Source organism: Silurus meridionalis, chromosome 20 (assembly GCF_014805685.1).
Source record: "Silurus meridionalis isolate SWU-2019-XX chromosome 20, ASM1480568v1, whole genome shotgun sequence".
Taxonomy (NCBI): Eukaryota; Metazoa; Chordata; class Actinopteri; order Siluriformes; family Siluridae; genus Silurus; species Silurus meridionalis.
Window position 1 is genome coordinate 17585479 of NC_060903.1, and position 24239 is coordinate 17609717.

General features: G+C 41.4%; 1 protein-coding gene across 3 annotated transcripts in view; it reads left to right on the forward strand.

Moving 5' to 3' along the window:
• Positions 1-22884, forward strand: part of cdh7a (cadherin 7a) — a 91249-nt gene extending 68365 nt beyond the window's left edge. Inside the window, exons 10-12 of one of the 3 annotated variants that reach the window (XM_046876904.1) lie at positions 2786-2903; positions 4534-4785; positions 20958-22884. In XM_046876904.1, the coding sequence (XP_046732860.1) occupies positions 2786-2903; positions 4534-4785; positions 20958-21475 (888 nt within the window). In that variant the 3' untranslated portion in view covers positions 21476-22884. Of the gene's footprint in view, positions 1-2785; positions 2904-4533; positions 4786-11536; positions 12368-13632; positions 14782-20957 lie in introns of those variants that run through there. The other 2 variants (XM_046876906.1, XM_046876905.1) reach the window with 2 other exon arrangements.
• The last annotated feature ends 1355 nt before the right edge of the window (positions 22885-24239 follow it).

Here is a 24239-nt window from a genome sequence, read left to right on the forward strand (position 1 = left end):
TAAGATTACGTGGATTAGTTGCTATAGTAACGAGATGTTGAATTTGGTGCATGTTTGGCTTAAATTACAGCCATCAGAGCTTCTGGTATAGGATATATGTCAAAGCCTTTGACTTCGTGATTCGGAATTCGGAAGAATTGTGACTTGGTTTGATGAATTCCGAACCAGACACCAGTCGCTTTCAGAAGGCCATCAGAAACTTCACAGATGGATTAAACGTGAAGTGAAATTGAGCTGTGATGTTTCATTTGTGAGCGCTACCTTCTCCCTATCTGCTCCCAAAAACTGGAGCGATATTTTTCCGCCTCGCTGAACTCCGGTGAAAGCGTTGAGACGCCGAAATCCCTACAATCATTACGGGCTAAAACAGATGGCACAGCGTAAAAAGCGTCCCCAGATGCCACCCTACAAGTTCTTCTAATAGGGTCAAGTGCTTTTCTACACTGTCATCTCCATCTTTTCATTCCAGCTCAGAGCACTTTAGCCAGTGTCCTTGAACTGTCCTCTGGTGTTCCTTAAAACTCTCTTTTAAACATGGAATCGGGGCGAGGCGATGATCTGTGAATGATTTGTTGGAGGATTTGGAAGGTTGCAGGTGATTTTGTATCTGAAACGATGCGTAATGAGCGCGAAGGTTTTCTCTGTAAGGATGCCTGAGCGTCTCAGTGTCGCTCTCGGGTTCCTCTGTGAGACGGTCGCTGAGACGATCGCCGAGTACTGTAGATATCGCTGTTCATGGCCTGCAGGGTGGAGGAGAAACAAATCATCCATACTTTTTCATATGCATGCCGTGCCCTTTATAAGCAGCATGGCGCAATCGATTTCTGATTGTCCACGTTGGGAATGCTTTCAGAAGCCTCAGGGAGGGATTTCAGCTTCATGAGCGATCCGGATCACTGCGCTTTCTTCTTCACGGTTTAGGAACGGGTTCTTATGTGTTAGAAATCTTTATATAGGATGATGTCAGTTGTCTTTGAAGTGGATAAGTAGGCTCCAATAAGTGTTATGAATGTTTTATGAGGATGAGGAAGTGGTTATGTAGGATCTATGTAGTGTTATAAATGTTTAAATAAGCAGGTAGAATTAGGTGATTATGTAGGCTTCATGTAGTGTTATAGATGATGGCAGTTATTAAGAAGTGGTTATGTAGGATTAATATACTTTTACAGATGTTTAAATAGGCTAATGTCACTTGTCATGAAGTGGTTATGCAGGCTCTATGTCATGTTATGAATGTATAAATAGGCTGAGATATATTGTCGCAAAGTGCTTATAAAGTGTTATATTTGATAGCTTGATTTCCTGTGAGCCCAGATCATGACTCCACTTTGACACGTCAGTGAGCGGTATTAAACTCAAACCTGCAGATTTTTCAGAACAGCATTTTGGGGGAATCTTCTTAAAGCTCCACCTGACAGGAAGGTTGTGATAATCATCACTAAAACGCTGCACTTTTCTCCAAATCCCCCAGTGCACTGTCTAAGCATGGCTAATAACTGATAGCGTATAGACTCACAACCCCCCAGCGCTGGGATTGTTTTGATTAGAACTTGAGTTTCATTTCAGACAGCCAGACAGCCGTATTGATACGAGCACTCCAAATTGGATTTGTACGCCATTACTTGATGCGCACTTCAAGATGCAATTTAGGAATGAGTGCTCATATAACGACTACATGATCATTTAACCCTACAGTGCGCTTTTATTTTCTTTAGCAGTGCTCAGGCTGAATAATAATAATATTAAAACCCGGATTAGGCATTTCATTACAATAGCAGCTACTATACTAAATTATATTGAAAAAGTTTTAATAGTGTTATGAATGGTAATAAATGATACTAAACAAACAGTTCCTTAAGTGAAGTGATACTTAGAATATATGAGGTTGAACACCATGCTTTGTTAAGTTGTCATAGCCATTTTTGAAGTATATATTATTTTCCATAGGTGGCATATAAAGGCATCATTTAGAACTAATATGAATGTGTAACTGCACTGATGTCAGTTATCATAAACTGTTTTTGTACAGTATAGCTTTATGTAGTGTTATGAATGTTTAGCATGTGCATGTCATTCCTATGAAACACTTCGACAGTGTATTTGCTGTCATGTCGCCATACTGTATGTACATTTTAAATGTGGTGTTACAGCTAATATTAATGTTGTCCCCATGAAGTGTTATGAATGTTTAAATATGTTTGTCATTTTGTTTAATAACCCTTGTGTATTCTATGTTATGTCACCTCAAGAACACTGCTCTGTGTAGTGCTACGAATGTTTAAGCACATTTATGTCATTTTGTTAAATACCACAGAATACAATGTATTCTTCAATGTCATGTCACCTTATGAGCAATATTATTAAATACAGTAATACAGCACTTAAAATAAATAGTGTATCAGTTGTCACAGGTGGGTCATGTAGCTCTTTAATATTACAAATATTTTAGAAAGCTTGTATATTCACTGTTATGTCGCCTTATGAGCACTATCAATTAAGTATGACGTTACAGTTGTCACAGGTGGCTTATGTAGGCTCTATGTAGTGTTACGAATCTTTGTGCACGTTTACATCATTTGTTTTAGAAAACTTGTTTAGTCAATGTCATGTTGCCTTATGAGTTGTCACAGATGGCTTATTAAGGCTCTTTGTAGTCTTGTGTATGTTTAAGTTAAAACTGGACCAAGTTAACACTAGGTTATGAAAAAGGAAAATCAGAAAAAAAAAGCAATCATAAACCAGGGAAGTTGCAGATGAAGTTGATTGAGAGTTGTGTTCTCCTCAGGTGATCGAGACGGTGAGCGCGGTGGATAAAGACGAGCCTCCCAGCGGTCATCGCTTCTTCTTCTCCCTGACTGCCGAAGCTGCCGGGAACCACAACTTCACCCTGCGGGACAACAAAGGTAGCGTACACAGTCATGTTTCCTGCCTTATCTGCAGGAACACACCTGGGAGATGTATTTTAATAAGCTGTACTTAGAGCAGCATTACACCGATGTATAAACTGCTTTCCTGCATTCGGGTATATAAACATCAAGCATAACAACAGCAAATATTCAGATGGTATCTTTTTAAAATAACACATTTTGACTTATTAGGATGCACGGGTTACATTCCAAACAAACCGTGCAGAAACTATGATCACTACATGAGTCATTCATAACAATAGTCATAAGCCTACACAAACATTTTAAACACATAAGCCTACACAAACATTAAGGTAGAACCTGACATGGCGACAGTTTATAAAAAGTGTCATAAGATAATCGTTAACATGTTATAAATGCTTATTTAGGTTGTCATGAAGCCCTTATGTTGTAGGTATTATGTTATGCTTTATAAGCACTGCCTATTAATAAAAGCTTTCCACTTTTTCTTTCCTAAAATAAGTTTATATGACTTGTCATAGAGACTATATAAAGGTGTTATGTAGTGGTATGAAAATTTAAGAAGAATAGTTGATGCTCATGTAGCTTTATTAACACTGGTGTTAGGTATAGTGTTATTTCTGTACATTACAGTACCAGTTGTGGTTTACCACTTATGTGGGGTAATGAATTCATAAGATATATGTAGCTTACATAGACATCGGGTAGTCTAATGAACACTACCCATAGGGAAACTTAGGTTAGGTTTATGTCACTTGTAATACATGGCTTATGAATGTCCACCAGTGGTCAGTAAGTTCGTATGTAGCCTTATGCAGTGTTAGGAATATTTAAGTATGCTTATGTCAGTTCTGACATTGGCTTATAAAAATGTTAATTAAGTGCCATTGCTGTTTCAGTTTATTTTTAGAACTAGGTCTATTTTGTAATCCTATGTAGCATCTTATGTCAGTTGTCATTACTAATGTATGTATCTCTTAGCCTAGATAGATCTTGAAAAGCTATGAATGTTTTGTCAGTTGACATTAATGGCTTATCTATCCCTTATGTAGCCTTACGCATACTTCAGTTAAGTGCACTACAATTCTTTACAAAACAGGTTCACATCATTTGTCATAGACGGCTTATGCAGGTTTTACATGTTGTTATGTATAGTGGAGTATCTTAGTGTTAGTTGTCATGAAGGGCTTATATAGAACATTCTCTGTCGCCTTATAAACGCCATATTTATTAACGATATTTTTTTACGTGGATTATATTCAGTTATACAGTTAAAGCTGGTTTATTTGGGAATCGTGAAATGTTATGAATGTGTGTGCATCAGTTGTCATTAATGGATTATGTAGCCATTATGTATACATATTTACACTGCCCATATAATGTGTCACTGATGGCTTATGTAGGCTTTGTGTAGTGTTATGAACACCAGACTTTTTTGGCGAATCGTCACCAAAAAAGAATTACATTTAAACAGATTTCCATCTATTAGTAAAATTTCATTATATATTGTAAAACAGGACTCTTTGTAATAACCTTTACACTCGTGTCTCTGGTCCTCCCAGTGTCTTTTCTCACATCATTTCCTTTCACCAACAATCTCCTTCCCTTTCATGTCTTATCTTTTCGTCTCCTGTCTCCTCTCCAGATAACACCGGGTCCATCCTGACTAAGCGCGGAGGATTTCACAGGCGAGAGCAGCCGCTGTACCGTCTGCCTGTGCTGATAGTGGACAGCGGGAGTCCGTCTCTCAGCAGCACTAACACTCTGTCCATCAGGGTGTGTGAGTGCGACTCTGATGGAGCTCCACAGGCCTGCGGAACTGAGGCCTTCCTCCTGACCGCTGGTCTCAGCACCGGGGCGCTCACAGCCATCCTGGCCTGCATCATGACACTGCTCGGTAAGAGTTATCATCTTCATCATCATCTTCATCAATATCATCACTGGGATGGTGATCCAAACCAATTACTAGCACTATGATCATCATCTCTAAAAAGCAAGACAAGCTTGGAACTTCAGAAATATCTTCAGAACCATCACTAACACTAAGGTCAACATCACAATCATCACCACTACAATCACCTCCACCACATCCAAGGCCATCACAATCATCATCACTGTAACCACCACATCCAAGGTCATAATCACAATCATCACCACTACAATTACCACCATCACACCCGAGGTCATCATTACAATCACCATAATTACAATCACCATCACCACCACCAAGGTCATCATCAAAATCATTACTACCACATCCAAGGTCATCATCACAATCACCATCACCACCATTAAAGCCATTATCACATTTATCACTTACAATCATCTTCTATTCACTATACATACATTGAAGACAACCACCAAACTATCATCATCACACTCGTGCTCATCATCACAATCATCACCATTACCACCACCAAGGTCATCATCACAATAATTACCACCATAATCATTATTACCGCCAGAACCAAGCTCATCATCACAATCATCAATAAAAACATAACCACAACCACATTCAAGCTCATTATCTCATCATTACACCACTTCAATCACCAAATCCATCATCTTCTATCACAGTTATCAACATAAATACACTGAAGACCATCACACCTATCATCACCACAACCATCTCCATCATCATCACCATCACTGCACGTGCACAATGTTTCTTCATCATGCTTTCATAAGGAACATGCAGGGGTTTGTATTCTAACAGAATTTCTTTCAGGATCGTTGTGATTTCAGCTCCGGCGTGTCTCTTCTCCCTATCGGCTAATTGAGAGGAAACGAATAGAAAGTCAATTACGCAGCAAGGACATTGTCTCATCATTCTGGCTGTTTGTTTGTCTCTTCTCTCCTCGTTGTCTTCATTAAGTCCTAAACTGATTCGAAATGAACTCGTTTTTTTGGTGTGTAGAAAAATAATTAATTACGGCTGAAGCAACTCGCGGGAGAAAAGCGGCGCTTTTACAACAGAATAACATTTGTTAATTACAGAGCTGATTTTCAAAAGTACATTAGATTCATTACATGTGATTGATTGAGCGTCTTGCTGTTGACGGCTGTGACACCCTCATGCTCGCCTGCTTTACTCCGATTTGTGACGGCTGAAGCCGTGAAGGACGCTCGCAGTGTACTGCAGAGGGTCTGTTTGGGGGCAGTGCTGACGTGCCAGATTAGCGGCTTTGTTAGCTGATTGCTCGACGAGCGCACTGTTTTTCCACCGTGCGCTAACCACGCCGCCTGATTGGTCAAGCTCGGGCTGATTGCTAAGCTAAGGACTGGAGAACGAGTCGAGTGAATGTAGCTCTGATGGATAAATGAGTTTGTGATTATTTGTATTGTTGATGCGTCTCTCCCGATCAGATTAGCATCTATTTGGGATCTTGACCTTTGTGTTCCATGTCTTTTGGTTTAGGAGACAATCAGGGGGTTTTCACGGGTCGTCTCTTAGATGGCAGAATGACTCCTGGACGCTTTGTTTTCAAATTATTCAATCATAGATATTGAAGTTATACATTCTTAGAATTTAAATAATATGAATTGTATTATAAAAATATAATGATTATAGAATTAATTATATATATCAAATATAAAAAATGTATTGAATTATAAATTATACATTTATTTAATTAGATAAAATATTTTGATGATCACAAATAATAATGATAATTATTATTATTATTATTATTATTATAATTATTATTATTATTATTATTATTATTATTATTATTATTATTATTATTATTATAGGCGTTGTCAGCATGTAATGTTGGAGAAAATGGCTTGACATTTGCCACATGCATTAATAAAGTGTTTTTTTATCCAATATTAGTTACATTTAATGTAAATTCCTTTTATAAATTCATTTTAATTTGTAGATTGCTTTTATAAATGTCCCAAAGCAGCTTTTTAAAGATAAAGAGGTTATAAAGTTGTATATAGTATATTTGTTCCTTATAATTGTAAGTTTATCTCTAATGAGCGAGCCTGTGGCGACCGTGGCCAGGATAAACCCCCTGAGATGGCAGAAACCTTGAGAGAAACCAGACTCAGAAGGGAACCTCATCCTCATCCTCAACATCGAATATCTGTTCATTACAGTTCCATCATTGTTATGGTGTGCAGTGATGGGTGCTGTTCATGCAAACTGTGGTGCTGAAACATTATAGTAGACTGCTGATATTAATTACAGTCCAAATCTATCCTTAAATAAAATTCATTTTGTGCTCTTATTGACATTTATAGCAGCTTCAAACATGCTGTCCCTCACCATCCTTTCTTTATTCTCTCTTAAAATATCTCTTCCGACTGCGAGAAAAGAATCTACGCCTCCGGACGATTCTTATGCGAGAATCCGACAGGTGTGGACATAAATACGAAGCTGCATTGTATCACATGACGCGATTATTTCATTATGAGACCTGCTGATTATCTTTGTGGGGTCTCGCTCGGCGCACTTTAACCCCTGCGGATTTTTTTTATTACACCGCTATGGAAATCGCGAAATAAAAAACAAGAACAAAAAGCTTCAATCCGACAAAAAGAATCGACGAGCAAGTGGAGAGAGGTTGCAGAGGGCTCTCACTAGCCCCAGTCAGTCTTAATTAAACTGTGCAGGCGACAGCTACTCTCCCCCGTCTCGCTGTCCAAGCGAGACAACAAAACAAAAGGACGCAATCACACTGCAATCTGTTGACTGATTGCACCCCACTGAGAGGCCATCAAGGATTGGAAGTCCAAACCATGAGTCAGAATTGGGGAGATGGTGCACGGATGTGTGTGTAATATGTGTGTGTGTGTGAGAGAGAGAGAGAGAGAGAGAGAGAGAGAGAGAGAGAGAGAGAGGAAAGAGAGAGAAAGACGGTCATCCATCAGCCTGAATAAAACCGAAACAATGAAGCTGCTGTATCTTTTTTAGAGTCCAGACTTTTTTTGGGCAGAAAAGCTGAAAAGATCTCAACGGGAAATCAAAAAAAGAGGAAATGCACAATGCTGCTGCAGAGATTTGATAAATCAATCATCTCACACCTTCTGCAGAAGAACACAATGGTTTTGACATACCAGTGCTACACAATGTACACGACAAAAAGTTTCGGGACACCTGACCTTTCCAGCTGTAGCACAAACTTAGAGAAACACAATTGTATTAGACTTTGGATTTTTTGAAAATTTTTCCATTAACTTGGAAACCCGAAACTGTTCCAGTATGACAATCCCCCTGTGCTCAAAGCCAGCTCCATGAAGAGCTGCTTTCCATGGTTTGGAAGATGTGAAAGATTTCCTGCTTGTGAGCTCAAAATCCTATTGAACAAAAATAAATCCTCACCTCACCTACATCAGTACCTGAAATGTCTGAATTGTGACAAAACTCTATCATCAACATCTATCCAGGAGAATGGAGGTTACTATAGCAGCAAAATGGAAACTTAATGTGGAATGAGACGTTCAAAGATCTCGTACCAAACTTACGCTCAGGTGTCCACAAACTTTTGCCCATATTTTGGCATTTTGTTTCTCAGACAACATCCTCAGGGTGTGGATGTAAATTTTGCTACACGCACAATGCGGCCAAAAGTCTTTTTGAACATCTCATTAGTTTTCACTGTGGCTCTTTATGCATATAAGTGGAGTGGGTTGCCAGATTTCTAAGATTTTCTGCAAATTTCACCCATCCTTAATTTACATCTGGAAAACAAATAATCAATGCAAAGTTGATGGATATAAATGAAATCCAATTCGATCTGTTTCTGCCATTAAATCAATTGATCAAATGTTTCAATCTGGCAACACAAACTTCTCACTCAAACCTTTTTTATATGTGTACAAATAAATGTTTTATGATGAAATTAATCTCGCCGTATCCGTGTCCAAGAATCCGTCTCTTTCACTCTGTTAGAACTGAGAAAAAAAGCATCCTTTTCAGTTTGGTGCTCATTGTTGGGGAAAGAACTCCACTTACTGTGAGGCGTCGGTGATGAATGGGGAGGAGGCAGGACACAGCGAGTGTGTGGATATATGGAGAGAGGAGAGATGTGGTATAGAGAGGAACAGATTTTTTTCTCTTTGGGTTTCTGAATAATAAATCAACAGACATTGTGCCCCGCTGTCAGCTGCGGTCTAATCCGAACTGTAGGGATCCTGTGCAACCTCACACACAACTCTACACAATGCAGCAAACACAAGGACTGTTCCGACTGACAGAGAGAGAGAGAGAGAGAGAGAGAGAGAGAGAAATCTGAAAAGAAAAGTATACAAAAGAAATAAGCGAGACAGTAGGAATGATGGGGAGAGAGAGAGAGAGAGAGAGAGAGAGAGAGAGAGAGAGAGAGAGAGCGAGAGCGAAGAGAGAAACTTGGAAAGAGAAAGAGTGAGGGTGAATGAGAGAGAAAGGAAAGAGGAGAAAAGTAAGAGGAGGTAGGACAGAAAAGAAAAAAAAGAAACAATAGGAATGAGGGAGAGGAGAGAGAGAGAGAGAGAGAGAGAGAGAGAGAGAGAGAGAGAGAGAGAGAGAGAGGGAATGAGAACAGGTCAAGGAGAGAGTGATGGTGGGGTGATAGAAAGAGAAAGAAAGCAAAGAGAAAGAGAGATTGGAAAAGAGATGGAGAGAGAGAAAGAGAGAGAGGATGAACACTTGCCTAGCTCTTGAAGGACTCAAACACAAATATATACACTCAAACTGTGTGTATATATATATATATATATATATATATAAATATATAAATATGCATATGTTTGTATGTGTGTGTGTGTGTGTGTGTGTGTGTGCTACGTGTGCATGTGTGTGTGTGTGTGTGTGTGTGTGTGTGTGCGTGTGTGTGTGTAGTTTCCAAAGAAACAGGATGTTTCAGCTGTAAGTCCTTCATCCTGTGTGGAGTGTGTTGGAGCTGTAGGAGGTAAAAGCGGTTCAATCGGAGCGTTTGTGATGTTTAAAGCGTGACATTCACGCCACAGGGTTCTGCACTTTCACAGCCGAGCTCCTTCTCCTTCAATATTAACAGAATTGCCATTAATGTTCATTTCGTCTTTTAGAGAACCAACATTAACAACTGCTCGTTGTAGCTCCGGCTGTGCAGTTTCTTTTTTTCCTCGCTTCACCGCTGCCATGGCAACAGCTTCATCATTACACTTGTTCGGGTTTCATCTCGCCAAACGGTTTAATAAACGTTTTGATGTTCAAATGTGCTGGAAATGAAAGACGTCTGGCGTCTGAGGGGGTGAGTTGAGAAAAGCGGTTAGAATTCTGCAAACACATGCAAATTGTAGAAGTGCACACACCTGTACATGCACAAACATTTCCATTGTGTGACACCGTGTAGTGGTCATGACTGAAAAGGGGAAAGAGGGACATCGGAAAGACATCGGACATGCGGGCGCACCACCACACATGCTGCCAAACGCAATATTTGGGGATTTGAGTTTACAGTCTTTGAAAAGTAGCAAAGTTTAATTTTTTTAAATTCTGGCAACCCTGGTAAGTGATTTTGTAAAACACTCTGACCAGGTAGTGGATGCTTCAGTGGATTTTGGAGAGTGTTCTGGAGGGATGTATCTGTATAGCTATAATATGAGTTTTGGCTTGCAAATGATTTACTACTTAATGAACCGGAGCAGTTCATGAAGCGCATCTAGAGAGCATAACAAAATACACACCATTGAGAACATCAGAGAAGTTCATATGGATTTTAAATACAACATGAGAGCAGCAGGAAATGGGAGTCAGGTACATGTCCTCTTCTCACAATAATATGCTGTTCATAAATCTTCACACACTCATTGCAGAACAGCCCTGACCTGCCCCGCCCTGCCCTTCCCTATCTTACCCTGCCCTTCCATATCTTACCCCACCCTGACCTGCTGTACCTCACCCTGTCCTCCCCTATCCTACCTCACCCTGACCTGCCCTAATTCACCCTGTCCTCCCAATCTTACCCCACCCTGACCTGCCCCACCTCGTCCTGCCCTGCCCTATTTTACCTCACCCTGACTTGCCCTAACTTACCCTGTCCTCCCATATCCTACCTTACCCTGACCTGACCCACCCTGCCCTATTTTACCTCAACCTGCCCCACCTCACACTGACATGCCCCACCTCACCCAGCCCTGCCCTATCTTACCACAACATGCCCTACCTCACACTGACATGGCCACCCTGTTCTGCTCCACCTCACCTCACCCTGCCCTGCACTAACTTACTCCGCCCTGCCCCACCTCACCCTGTCCTGCCCTACTTCATCTTGCCCTGCCTCACCTCACCATGGATGGTAAATTGTATGTTAGATTGGATATTGTATTGAATGTTAGATTGAATGTCAGACTGGATGTTGTTGGATTGGATTTTATATTAGATGTTAAATTAGATGTTCTATTGTTTGTTCGATTGTATATTGGATTAAATGTTAGATTGGATGTTATATTGGATGTTGGTTCAGCTGTTAGATTGGAAGTTGGTTTGGATGTCAGATTGATCATATTTGGTATTATGAGATTTTTATTTCTTTTCTGAGAATAAATAACTTTATTTTTGGCTCAGAAACCATTTTTCTGCTTTCAATATAAAATCAACTACACACTACATACTACACACTACACACTATGCACTATGCACTACACACTACTTAAATGACACAACATTTGTAATTTTACAGAGGAGCAGCGGTTGGTGTTGTTTTCCTGTCAGAACTCGAGTCCCCTCATTACTCTGAGCTCGGGGTCGCCGATCCGAGTGGTCCTTCCTGCCTCCAGGTCGCTGGTGTCTCCACTTCAGCCTAATCTCCTAATGGCTGTAACCGCAGAGCCAAGTCTACACCCGTACACACACAGTATGCGCTTGCGTCCTTCTCGATTTATTCAGCGGCAGTGCTGGCGCAGTAAACCACAGCTACCTACAGCACTGCGGTCGTATAAACGTCTCGCCAGCCTCCAGTACATCTCCATTAGCGAGCGCGAGCCGCGTGGGATAGCAAGCCGGAAGGACTGAGAAACGGCAGCAAAGAATCCAGCAGCACTGCATTATTTTATAAAAGATCGATACGAACAAGTTCCCTCCTTCCCCTTTCCTCCACAACTACCCCAATCCTCACCTACCTCTTTTCCCACCAGAACTACCCCAACCCTCATCCTCCCACCCCTTTACACCACAACTACCTCAACCCTCACCCCCCCTTTCCTCCAGAACTACCCCATCCCCCAATCCTCCACAACTACCCCAATCCTCACCTACCTCTTTTCCCACTAGAACTACCCCAACCCTCATCCTCCCACCCCTTTACACCACAACTACCTCAACCTCACCCCCTTTCCACCAGAACTACCCCAACCCCCTATCCTCCACAACTACCTCAACCCTCACCTACCTCTTTTCCCACCAGAACTACCCCAACCCTCATCCTCACGCCCCCTTTTCACTGCAACCACCCCGACCCTCACCCCCCTACATTGTCCATAGACCCAAAATAAAAATCCTGATTGTTGTGTAATTGAGTCCGTGTGATGGATTGTTTTCTGAATTCAATTACGCTAAATTGGGGATAATGTTAAATTGATCTGCGGCTCGCTACTGATCATCCATCTTGTGTCAAAACTGCGGCAAAGCCCGACTCCAGTCTTTAAGAGGACAGTAACTGTACACGAGGTCAATAAAACTCACACACCACAACAGCAGGGTCGAGGAGGAGCACGGCGGCGCTTCGGGGAAAAAGATATAAATAAACGCTCCTTTGATAAAGAGACGGAGGTTTTATTAAATTATTTATTTATTTATCTCTTTATTGTGCAGTGTAATGAAGTGATGCACATGGATGGGGTGCAGGACTTGCGTTTTCTTTAACGACTTACGGAAAAAACCAGCGACCGCGCCGCAACCCGACCCATTTTTCGTGCGCTTTCCCGCTTTCCTGTAAACGACCCGGACACTTTAAAGGAACCCGCAGATCGAAGTCACATACATGGGAATTTAAAGCGTCTGTAAGCGATGTGGAAAAGCTTTTTAATGTGCATAAATTAAATAAAGTGGGGTTTTTCCCTCCTGTTGCTGTTGCATTAGAGACAAAGCGTAACTACAGAGAACAAAGATGAGACGAGAATCGGTAATGGACGGTGAAAGATGTTGTGTTCTGTATTCCTCAGGTCTCGGTCTTAGCCACGCCCACCCATCGCTGTCCACAAGTTCAATTACATTGTAGTTTTAGAGCGCTTTTTACAACCGACATTGTCTCAAAGCAGCTTTACAGAATGTAAGAATTATAGAACAAAATTCACTTATTTATGTGTATTTATAACCCATGAGCAAACTGTGTCGACTGTGGCGAGGAAAATCTCCCTTAAATGGTATGAGAAAGAAACCTTGAGAAGAACCAGACTCAAAATAAATTGGGTGACACCAAGAGTGTAATTTTAAACCATTAAAATGTTACAAACACCAGAGAGTGAAATATCATGAGCACTGAATTGCGTGTCCTTTCTACAGTCTTCTACAGACAGTTGGAGTTGTGGAACCAGGAGCTCCTGAGCAACTCATAAAGGAGCTCAACATCTGAGATCATTAGAACATGAACTCCTCCATGCCAAAACCTTGAAATGTTTAGTGATGGAGAAACAGCATATGTAAAATGTGTTTTAAGCAGTGTTTAAGAGATTTTTATCCTCAATGTCTAATGTCTGAAATCTTCATGAAGATGAACTGGAGCTGGTACATCTCTAGATGGCTCAGGTTCCTCACAGTGCTGGCATCTTCTCTCTATAGGTCTGAAATCTTCACTGGGTGGGATCCAACTGGTGCTGGTACATCTCTCGATGCCTCAGTATCCTTGCAGAGTCGCCATCTTTTCTTTGAAGGTCCGAAATCTTCATTAGGTGGGATCCAACTGGTGCTGGTGCATCTCTAGATGGCTCAGGTTCCTCACAGTGCTGGCATCTTGTCTTTGAATGTCCGAAATCTTCATGAGGTGGGATCCACTTGGAGCTGGCGCAACTTCTAGATGCCTCAGGATGGGAAGAGAAAGAATATAAATGGAGAGGAATCAGCGTAGCTGCTGTTCATCCTGCGCCTCAGGATTCTTTTCTCTCGCAAACCTTTTCCTTCGCAAGTGTTGAAGCCGCAAGCCTTATCTCCATCTTCTGGACGCATGACGTGCGATTCGATTTTGGTCGTGATCTGAGCACGAGGTTTCTGTTTAGGAATGTGGGATCACAGATGGAAAGAGATGTTTAACGCCATGTGGATACACAGTGCACTCAGTTGTTAAGTCTCAGAAAAAAAAAAAACACACTGCAAAAATGATGTTTTTCATGCTCTATAGGAGATGTTTTGCCCTCTAGCAGGTGATGTAGATGCTGTCGTTTTTTTTTTTGTTGTTGTTTTTTGCGCATCGCCAAAACACGCCATCTGCTCAATTCTGCAACACGTGAAAGCAAACAAACAAACCGTGTGCTGTAGATAAAATGCACGTGCACAGATGTAGGCTTATTGTCCCACACCGTATTCACAAAAGTATTTGGACTACTGACATTTCCAGCCCAGAGTAAGTGTGTAAGTGGTTCATAAGCATGACACCTCAACTAAAAGATCCAGATCTGTTCCAGCATGACAATGCTCCTGGGCACAAAGACAGCTCAATGAAGATACATGGGTTGGAATGGAGGATCTCCTGCTATAGATCTCCACCAGTATTGAACACCTTTGGGATGAACATGAACGCTGATGCAGCCCAAGAACCTCCTCACCTCACCTACATCAGAACCTGACGTTTCTCACACCCTTGTGGCTGAATGAATCTCAAAACACAAATCTCCAAACTCTGAAATCTAGTGGAAGATCTAAAATCATATATATGATGATATACAGAGTAAGAGCACTAAATAAACAAATATATATGACATGAAAGTCGAAATTTCAATGTAGGCCACAAGTTTTCGTTCTCAAATAGAGCCAGGTTTTTGAGCTGTCATGTTGGAGTTTGTGTGTGTGTGTGTGTGTGTGTGTGTGTGTGTGTGTGTCGGAGTGTCGGAGTGTGTGTGTGTCAGAGTGTGTGTGTGCCTGCCCAGGCACTACTCTCCCAGACTCTCAGCATTTCTAGCCCTGGGAATATACACCCTGCCCCGGGATGAAATATAAGAGCGCTGCGCCCTTTTTTTTACACTCTCCATGGCAAGCCGATGGATGGATCATTAGGTGTTTACAACCCCCCCCATACACACACACACACTAGGTCTCTCTCTTGTGTGTTCCTCTATTCCCCTCACATCTCTCATCCTTCTCTCTCCATCAGCTCCTCTCATCTCCCCTGTGTTTGCACATCACACACCCAGGCTGCTGCCGCTGCTGCCGGTGTTCCAGAGAGACTCGGCTCTGTTGAGTCGGCACTGTTATCTCTCACGTTCACTCGCGTGAACGATGAACACCGCTTTTATTTTATGCCGAGAGAAGCACATTACACACGAGCTCATATTTCACCGGGTCTCTGTCTACACTCTCAGAGATTTGTTCACGTTTTATTTTTCCGAATGACTTCCTGTTTACGCGGGGGTTTGTTCGTGTTTTCTCAGTGACGTCTCGTGCACAAAAACATTCACACTTAGCGCCGCTCTGAAGGAATGAAAGACATCACGACTTGCCCCATCCCCCTACCTATAACTACGTTTCCAAAAGTATTGGGACACCTGACTTTTCAAGCCATTTGCTTCTTCTCCAAACTTTTACCAGAAACTTGAAGGCACACAATTCTATAAGACATCTTTGGATTTATACCATGAAATGTTCCCTACATTTGAACTGTTAGAGACAAAACTTTTTTAACATGGCAATGAACCTGAAGCCAGCTCCATGAAGATATCATGGTGTTTCATGGTTTGGAGGTGTGTGGAAGATCTCCTGCTATAGAACTCAGTCCTTGTTGAACATAAATGAAAGTGAACGCTGACTGCACCACAGGCCTCCTCATCTTACCTCACCTCACCTCACCTCACCTCACCTCACCTACCTGGCTTTACCAACATCCTTGTGTCCGAATGAAATCTCCACACAAAATCTCCACAAGCACATCTAGTGGAACATCTTCCCAGAAGAGTGGAGGTTATGGGAACTAAATGTAGAATAGACACCTACTCGGAGAGGGATTCATGGCACAAATGGTTTATATATTCCTATTCAGAATGGTGTGTTGTTGCTAATTATTGGAAGGAGTCTCCAGTGTCAGGTCATAAAGTCATAATTGAAAAGATCAAAGTGAGATCAAAAAGATCAAAGAGATCAAACAATGCACAGATGGAACAACTGTTTATAGCTACTATAAGTTACAAAAGAACAGGAAATGTAACTATAAAAGGATAAAAAGTTCCCTGTATCACCCTGTAATGAATGAATAATATCAGAGGCACATTGCTGTATTCGAAGCAGACGTATCATTTTCGCAATATTGTAACACCGAGAGATTATTTTGCGCTCGTTTGGTCAAAGCCCTCCATCATGTTTCCTCCTTGTTGCTCTTCCGTTCGCGTTCTGGCGCTCGTGAGTGTATACGTTCCTCCATGCTGACATCGCAGCCTTCAGCGGTAATCATACAAGCGCTAAACGGTTCCCTTTATAGCGGTGTGACATTAGCATCAGAGGCGGTTTATCACGTGAGTGACGTGTGTGACCCTCGCTTTCAGGGCAGAGCCGCGCCTTTTGACTGATGGACAATCCGGCCTCATTTGGTGAATGCAGGAGGCATATGCCGGCATCGTAAAACAGGATTTAGAGTCTGGTACGTGTGTGTCTGTGTATGTGTGTGTGTGTGTGTGTGTGTGTGAGGGAGAGAACGCAGTGCGAACGCTTTGTATTTATGACACATTTCCACCTGTAAATCTCAGCCTTCATGCAGCCGACTGTTTATCGCTGCCAATGTAACTACACACACACACACACACACACACACACACACACACACACACACAAACACACACACAACAGCACTGAGGCCGAAGGGGCACAAAGGTCTACAGGGCTTACATTTGTGTGTGTGTGTGTGTGTGTGTGTGTGTGTGTGTGTGTGCATGTGGATTTTCAAAATGACCCCAGGGAGTGGCTAAATTTCAGAAAGCCCAAGTTGGGTTAATTTATGTGTGTGTGTGTGTGTGTGTGTGTGTGTGTGTGTGTGTGTGTGTGTGTGTGTGGTTGTTGACTAATTGTCCTCTGAAGTATAGTAACCTATCAGGAAACTAGCTATGTGTGTGTGTGTGTGTGTGTGTGTGTGTGTGTGGGGTGGGTGGGTGTAGGTGTAGGTGTGTGCATGCATGTGGAGTTTCAAATGACCCCAGGGTGTGGCTAAATTTCAGAAAGCCCAGGTTGTGTTTATTTATGCTTGTGTGTGTGTGTGTGTGTGTGTGTGTGTGTGCTGTTGGTGACTAAATGCCCTCTGAAGTATGGTAACCTATCAGGAAACTAGCCACTGTGTGTGTGTGTGTGTGTGTGTGTGTGTGTGTGTGTGTGTGTGTGTGTGTGTGTGTTTCAAAATGGCCTAGGGGTGTAGTTAAATTTCAGAATTTAACAACCTGGGTTGTTATTTATATTTGTATTATTTATTTATTTATTTATTGTGTGTGTGTGTGTGTGTGTGTGTGAGAGAGAGAGAGAGAGAGAGAGAGAGAGACTCAGCACACTCAGATAATTCCAACATAAAGCCTGTACTGGTTTCAGTTTAAAAATTAAAAAGCAAAAGTATTTTATGTGGTGCAAAAACGTTTGTACCCAGTTTGATATGTTTTTATCCATTTCCTCTCCTGCACAACCATAATAATATTAATATATTTAATAATTTATTTACATTTATTTTTTAACAAATATTGTTACCATATGTATCATATAAAAATAATAATACTTATTATTATTACTGTTAATATTGATATCATTATTAATATTTAATTATATTAAATCTATGAATTCTATTATTTATATATAATAATACTAATAATATTATTCAATTATTATATGCAAATATAATTTTTTTTTTCTCAATAATGATTTATTTGTTTCGGATCCCCAGTTGTTCCTCTGCATTGTTTCCTTTCATTGAATTTTAAATATTTATATGTAGATTTGAAGCATTTAGTAGACGCCCTCATCCACAGCGACATAGAGAAACTGCTTTAAAACCTCTATTAGTCAAAACATCAGCACTGGTTCACTCGGTTGCAGATTCAGGATCCCATTAGCCGAAAACTCTGGAGGAATTAAAGCACACTTAAAAAATCAAAAAACATAAATATAGAAAACACACGGGGAAAATAAGCTCTAATTCGAGTGTTTTAGGAAGAGGATAAGCAGTGACTCAGCTGTTCAGACATCCAGGGGAAGTTCATTCGACCACCTCGGAGCCAGAACAGAAACGAGTCTTGATGTACAACTGCCCCTCACCCTGAGAGATGGTGAGACCATTTGAGCAGTGTACTGTACCTTATGTTCTGAACTAATGGAGAATTTACAGAATTGAGCCGCGCTCACAATTCTGCATTGAAATCCCAATGGCTGCTATAATCTACACTTTTCTAGGAAGAAAAGTTTAGACACTAGATTCTGTGGAGATTTGTGGAGATTCCTTCAGCCACCAGGTACTGATGTAGGTGAGATGAGGAAGTTCTCCTGGGGTTCAGTCAGTGTTCACATTCATCCCAATAAGTTTGGAGGTTTATAGCAGGAGATCTTCCACTCCAAAACATGGAAAGCAGATCTTCATAGAGCTGGCTTTGTGCACATGCTGAAACAGGTTTGGGTCTCCTAGTTCCGATGAATTTCATGCTACATCCAAAAACTTGAGCTAGAAATACAAATGGCTGAAAAAGTCAGGTGTCTGAATACCTAATTAAATTTCTGCTGCAGTTTCATCTGCCTGGTGTCTAATTCATCTTATTTACCTTTACTTCTTTCCCTCCACTCATACTCGTTCTTCAGAATGCTAAAATCAATACACCATTTAATGAGTCAGTGTGAGCTTTACAGATATTTCATCTGTTATAAATAACTAAAATAGCTGATATTAACTGGGGCTCATTAAGATGGTATTAATAATAATATTTTCACGATCCTTCACTTCGTGTTTTTTTTTCTTCTCCTCCTGTTTAGTCACGTCTTTTTTTTTTTTCACTCTCTGGAATGATTTCCGCAAACATGTTAATATCTTTCTCATTCTCTTCTCCGGCTCTCGGAAAAGTCAATATTTTCTGCTTTGGGCTGCATGAGGGCAGCGTTCCTGATCCCGATCCTGATTTACTGCCTGAAATTCCGCTTGAATTTGCTTTTTTTTTTACTTTTTATTTGTTATTAGACTCATCGATTTGAGTCTTGACTCCGCCTCATCCTGCCAATCCCATGATTTGTTTTTCTTCTTTATATACTCTGGTGTTTCTTTACCACCATCATTAGAAGAGTGTGTTACTGAAGTTAACTTCATTAATCATTTCATTTATGTTCTTATTTCTAAATTATGATTCACGTTTTTTATTTTGCTGCCTGAGTGTGATTTGAACCTCGCTATAGATTTTCAGATCAGCCCTAATAAACAATCAGAGTGTTTAGTGTTAAGTGTTTCCAGTGAGGACACAGCACTAAGTTCAACAGTCATATGTGGAGCCTTTTTAGGAGTTAAACCCTGAAACAAAGGCGTGTCACAGTCACGAACGTTTTCCACTTCAGGCTTTTTGCAGATTAGTTCATTCAAACAGGTCCCATGATTCTTAATACCAGAAACTTTCACTATCCAAAGTATCCAAAAAGCTCTATAGCAGGAGATCTTCCACTCCAACCCATGGTATGCAGATCTTCATGGAGCTGGCTTTGTGCACAGGGGCATCTTCATGCTGGAACAGGTTTGGATTTCCAAGTTCAAGTGAAGAAAAAGACGTCCTGTACAATCGTGTGCCTTTAACATTGTGCTAACAATTTTGAGGAAGAATTACATTTAGCTTTAAAAGTCAGGTGTCCCAATTCTTTTCTTCATATAGTGTATTCATAAACCTAATGTACCCGATCGGATTTAATTGAAACGCGCACGTCGAGATAAAACACCTCGCCTCGTCTAGGGAACATGAAATCCAAAAGCCTGGAAGTAATAGAAATGTTCTCCGCCGCATTAAACAAGAAGGAAGAGTTGTTGCGGCGTCGTAAATACACGAGCGCTGGCGTCTGTGCTCGGTGAGGCCCGCGAGCCATAAATACATTCCCGTCTCGCGTCTCAAATGCGTTCTGTCTAAAGGGTTCGGAGGCTAAAATGGTCCAAATCTCCGTTCTGTCCCTGAACAGATGGCGCATGCGATTATTCTGATAACGGTGATGAAGGTTTTAAACAATACCGGGTTTTAAACGCTATCACACTCGCACGCTTCTTTTGACGCTGCTGGTTCCGAAGTTAATACTAATTGAAAATAAGTCATTAGAGAAAGCAAGTGCGACAAATGCTTCATTGTGGGTATTTTTTCAGGATTATAAATAGCGGTCTATAAAGACTTGCGAATTATTCCTCCCTCAGAGCGTAGTGAGTTTTTGTCTTTACATCTCCAGAGAATTGGGTCTCTAATGGTTTAACTGTGTCCTGTCCGATCAGCGAATTACCACCCTGAACCCCTGAACTCCCCCCCATAAAAAAACCCTGTCAGTGGAGCATTTATCAACATGGCATTGTGCAAATAGTGTTTTACAAAACGCTCGTTCAAGCAGATCAGAAAAACTCTGACCTCATAAACCTGCTCTGAATGGAACCTGAGCGAGAATACACCACTAACACGCACCATCTCTTATAAAGTCTAATTTCTATTAGTTTCGTTTCTAATGGCTCTTCTACATAATATCTGACAAAAGTTACTTATCTCTTAACAAAAGTTAAGTCAGATTTGCAGTTTGTCATTTGCAAGCAATATCAGATCCGTCTGATCCAACAGTCCAAGTGTCTCGAATGGCTTTTTTGTGCTCGATCTGATCTTTTGCAGTTAAAATCTCTTTTTATATATTGTCTGATCCACAACTGTCTGATCATCTGGTGTTAATGGGTGGCTGTGTCTGATGTCTAATCAGAGTTGTGTGTCTTCTTGTGCGTGCAGTGCTGGTGCTGCTGATCGTGACGGTGCGAAGGAGAAAGAAGGAGCCGCTCATTGTGGACGACGAGCGAGACGTGCGCGAGAACATTGTCCGCTACGACGACGAGGGGGGCGGAGAGGAAGACACCGAGGCCTTCGACATGGCAGCCCTGCGCCACCTCAACGCCACACGGGAGAGCAAAACGCGCCGCGATGTGACCCCCGACATGCCCGCCGTCCCCACGCTGTACCACACCCGCCCCCCGCCGTACAAAATGGCTCCCGACAACGGCGTTTTCCGTGACTTCATATGGGAGCGACTGAAGGAGGCAGACGTGGATCCTTCTGCTCCGCCCTACGACTCACTCCAGACGTATGCCTTCGAGGGCAGCGGCTCGGCCGCACAGTCCCTCAGCTCCCTCGAGTCGCTCAGCACCGACTCGGAGCACAACTACGACTTCCTGAGCGACTGGGGGCCGCGCTTCAAAAAGCTGGCCGATCTCTACGGCCACGCCGAAGCCAGCAACATCTTCTCCTCTTAGCCAGAGAGGGTCGGTTTCGTCAGCAGATACAAAAACAAAAAAGGAACAGTCACCGAGTGCCAATGACTCACCACACCACTCCTCGAAGAGGGAGACAGGAGCGAGACTTTTCATTCCGACAAAAAAATGGATGGTGGGTTTTTTTTAAGTAAAGAACAAACAAAATTCAAGACAAAAATGAACAACCAGTGACAGATGCCGTGATCTGAAATGACATGATCCCTGAAAAGAGGTGGGAGGAAAGACTTAAAAAAAAAATGGGACATTTATACGTGGGAGAAAAAAAAACGTTGGCATCGATTTCCCCACCGAAACGTCGATAATCCTCTCCGAGGACAGATTGTGGATTCTTACATTGTGGCACTTGGATTTAAACCCACAATCAGACGCCAAGCTCAGACACAGAAAGGATCTAGCAGGGATAAAGGGCAGGGGGCGGAGGCGGGCGCCAGAGTCCTTCCTGGAATTTGTTGTGCAGAGACTATTTTTCGAGGCAGCGGCGATGATGATGATTCAGAGTGTTCCTGCCTGCCTGGCGAGCCAGCCAGCAAGCGAGTTCTGTGCTGCGTCGTAACCCGTGTTCTGTGACGGTATCTCAATGTTTCTGTTCTCTCACATATTTCTATGACTCACAGTTTCTTCAGCCTCAAAAAAAACCCGAAAAATCGATACGAATTAAGTCGCCGAAATACTCTCGAAAGACAGACTGCTTCGTGAGGTAATGCAACTGTCGCTGTGTAAAATATGACACCAGGCTTTAGTTTCATCTGAAGTAAAGCATCAGTGTTGATGAAAAACAGCCAAACCACAGATTTAAATATAAAAAAAGGGGGTTTTGATATGTACAGTATCTCTTACTGGATGGGATGAGATCCAAGTGCTCACAGGTGTTCTGTTTGGGGGGGGATGTTTCTTTTCTGCAGCAGGAACATGGTGTGAAATAGAAGGATTAAACCTATCCATCACATCTCTCTCTCTCTCTCTCTCTCTTGCTTTCTCTCTCACTTTTCAACAAATGTATTTGTAGTGTCAGGTTCTGCCTCATGTACCGTGTACTGTAAGTACGTTCTGGATGATTATTATTGTGCAAGTCGGGGTTTTTTTTTCTAATGTTTCGTTTCATTTTGCTGTAGTTTTTTTTTTTTCTCTTTTTTTCTTTTACCTGCAGAGACCAGGTCGAGCTCGCTGAGCCTCGGTGCCGAAACGGTGTTAATACATAAAACTGTCTATTCTGTCTTTCCGCTTTTTCTCGTTTGCGATTCGTGAATGAGCCGAAAAAAAAAAAAAAAAAAAGAAAATACGTGATTTGAAACTATGCTTTGAAATATCCTTCATATACACCATAATTGAAATATGGACTTTTTTTGTACAGTCGTAAAGTAAATAAAAAATGCACAGCTTCTTTTTAACTTCTCTCTCTTTTCTCTCTCTCTCTCTCTCTCTCTCTCTCTCTCTCTCTCTTTCTCTTCATTTCAGTGAGATTTATTTTGATTCGTGACTTGAATCTGGAAGATGGTTTTAGTTTATGCGGATGGCAGGCAACTGAGCCAAGGAGTCGGTTCAGAAGTCTTCAATTCAAAAGTGCTGACTCGACAAAGTGACTCTGCAAGCTGACTCAGTTCGGACAAAAGCTGATTCACAAAGTAATTTCAATGAACTGATTTAAAGAACTGACTTAAAAGCCGACTCAGTTATAACCTTATATGACTCAGAGTTATAAACCTGACTCAGCGCTCAGTTAAAGAGCAACAAACCGACTCAAAGTACCGACTTTACAAAAGAAGACTATGAACTGATTAAAAGAATCATAAATCCTGTCTCAAAGAGCTGACTCAGAACAGGCAAAGACCCTATTCAAAGAGTTGACTCAAAGGTTTGAATCGCAGAGCAGACTCAAAAACCTGACTCGAAGCTGAATTAAACGTAGTAATTCAGAGGGCTGATTTAAAGAACTAAATGAGAGCAAACAAGGAGCCAAAAGAAAGAAGTAAAAGACCGGATTCAACTAATTGATTTACAAATCTGACTCAGGACTTCACCTCTTTACCCAGACTGAACCCAGAACCACTCAAATAATCCATAGGATCTATAAATCTATTAAACACTAGTTATTGAGCAAGTTGTTGCTCTGGATATTATAAATCCTTGTCAGTATTTAGTTTAAAAACACTGATCAGCATAACATTATGACCACCTGCCTAATATTGTGTTGGTCTCCTTTTGCTGCTAAAACGGTTCCGACCTGTCAAACATCAGCAGCATGAACTTCCTCAGCAGTTTGAGCTACAGGAGCTCGTCTGTTGGATCGGAACCAGCCTTCGCTCCTAACGTGCATCAATGAGCCTCGGCCGCACGTGACCCTGTCGCCGGTTCACCATTGTTCCTTCCTCTGAGCACTTTTGCTAGATTCTGAGCACTGTAGACCAGGAACACACACAAGAGCTGCAGTTTTGGAGATGCTCTGACCCAGACGTCTAGACATCACAATTTGTCATTTTTCCTGCTTCTAACATCAACTTTGAGGACAAAATGTTCACTGCCTAATAAATAAATCCACATACTAACAGGTGCCATGATGAGGAGATCATCAGTGATCTTCACTTCACCGCTTATAATGTTATAATGTCATAATGTTATGAATGATCCGTGTGTATTCATTAAATAAATCAATTAACCGTGAACAAAAAATGTGTTGTTTCACACCAAAATGTGTAACAATGGTGATTTTTAAAGAATGAAATACTTAGAAAATACTTCTTTTTGT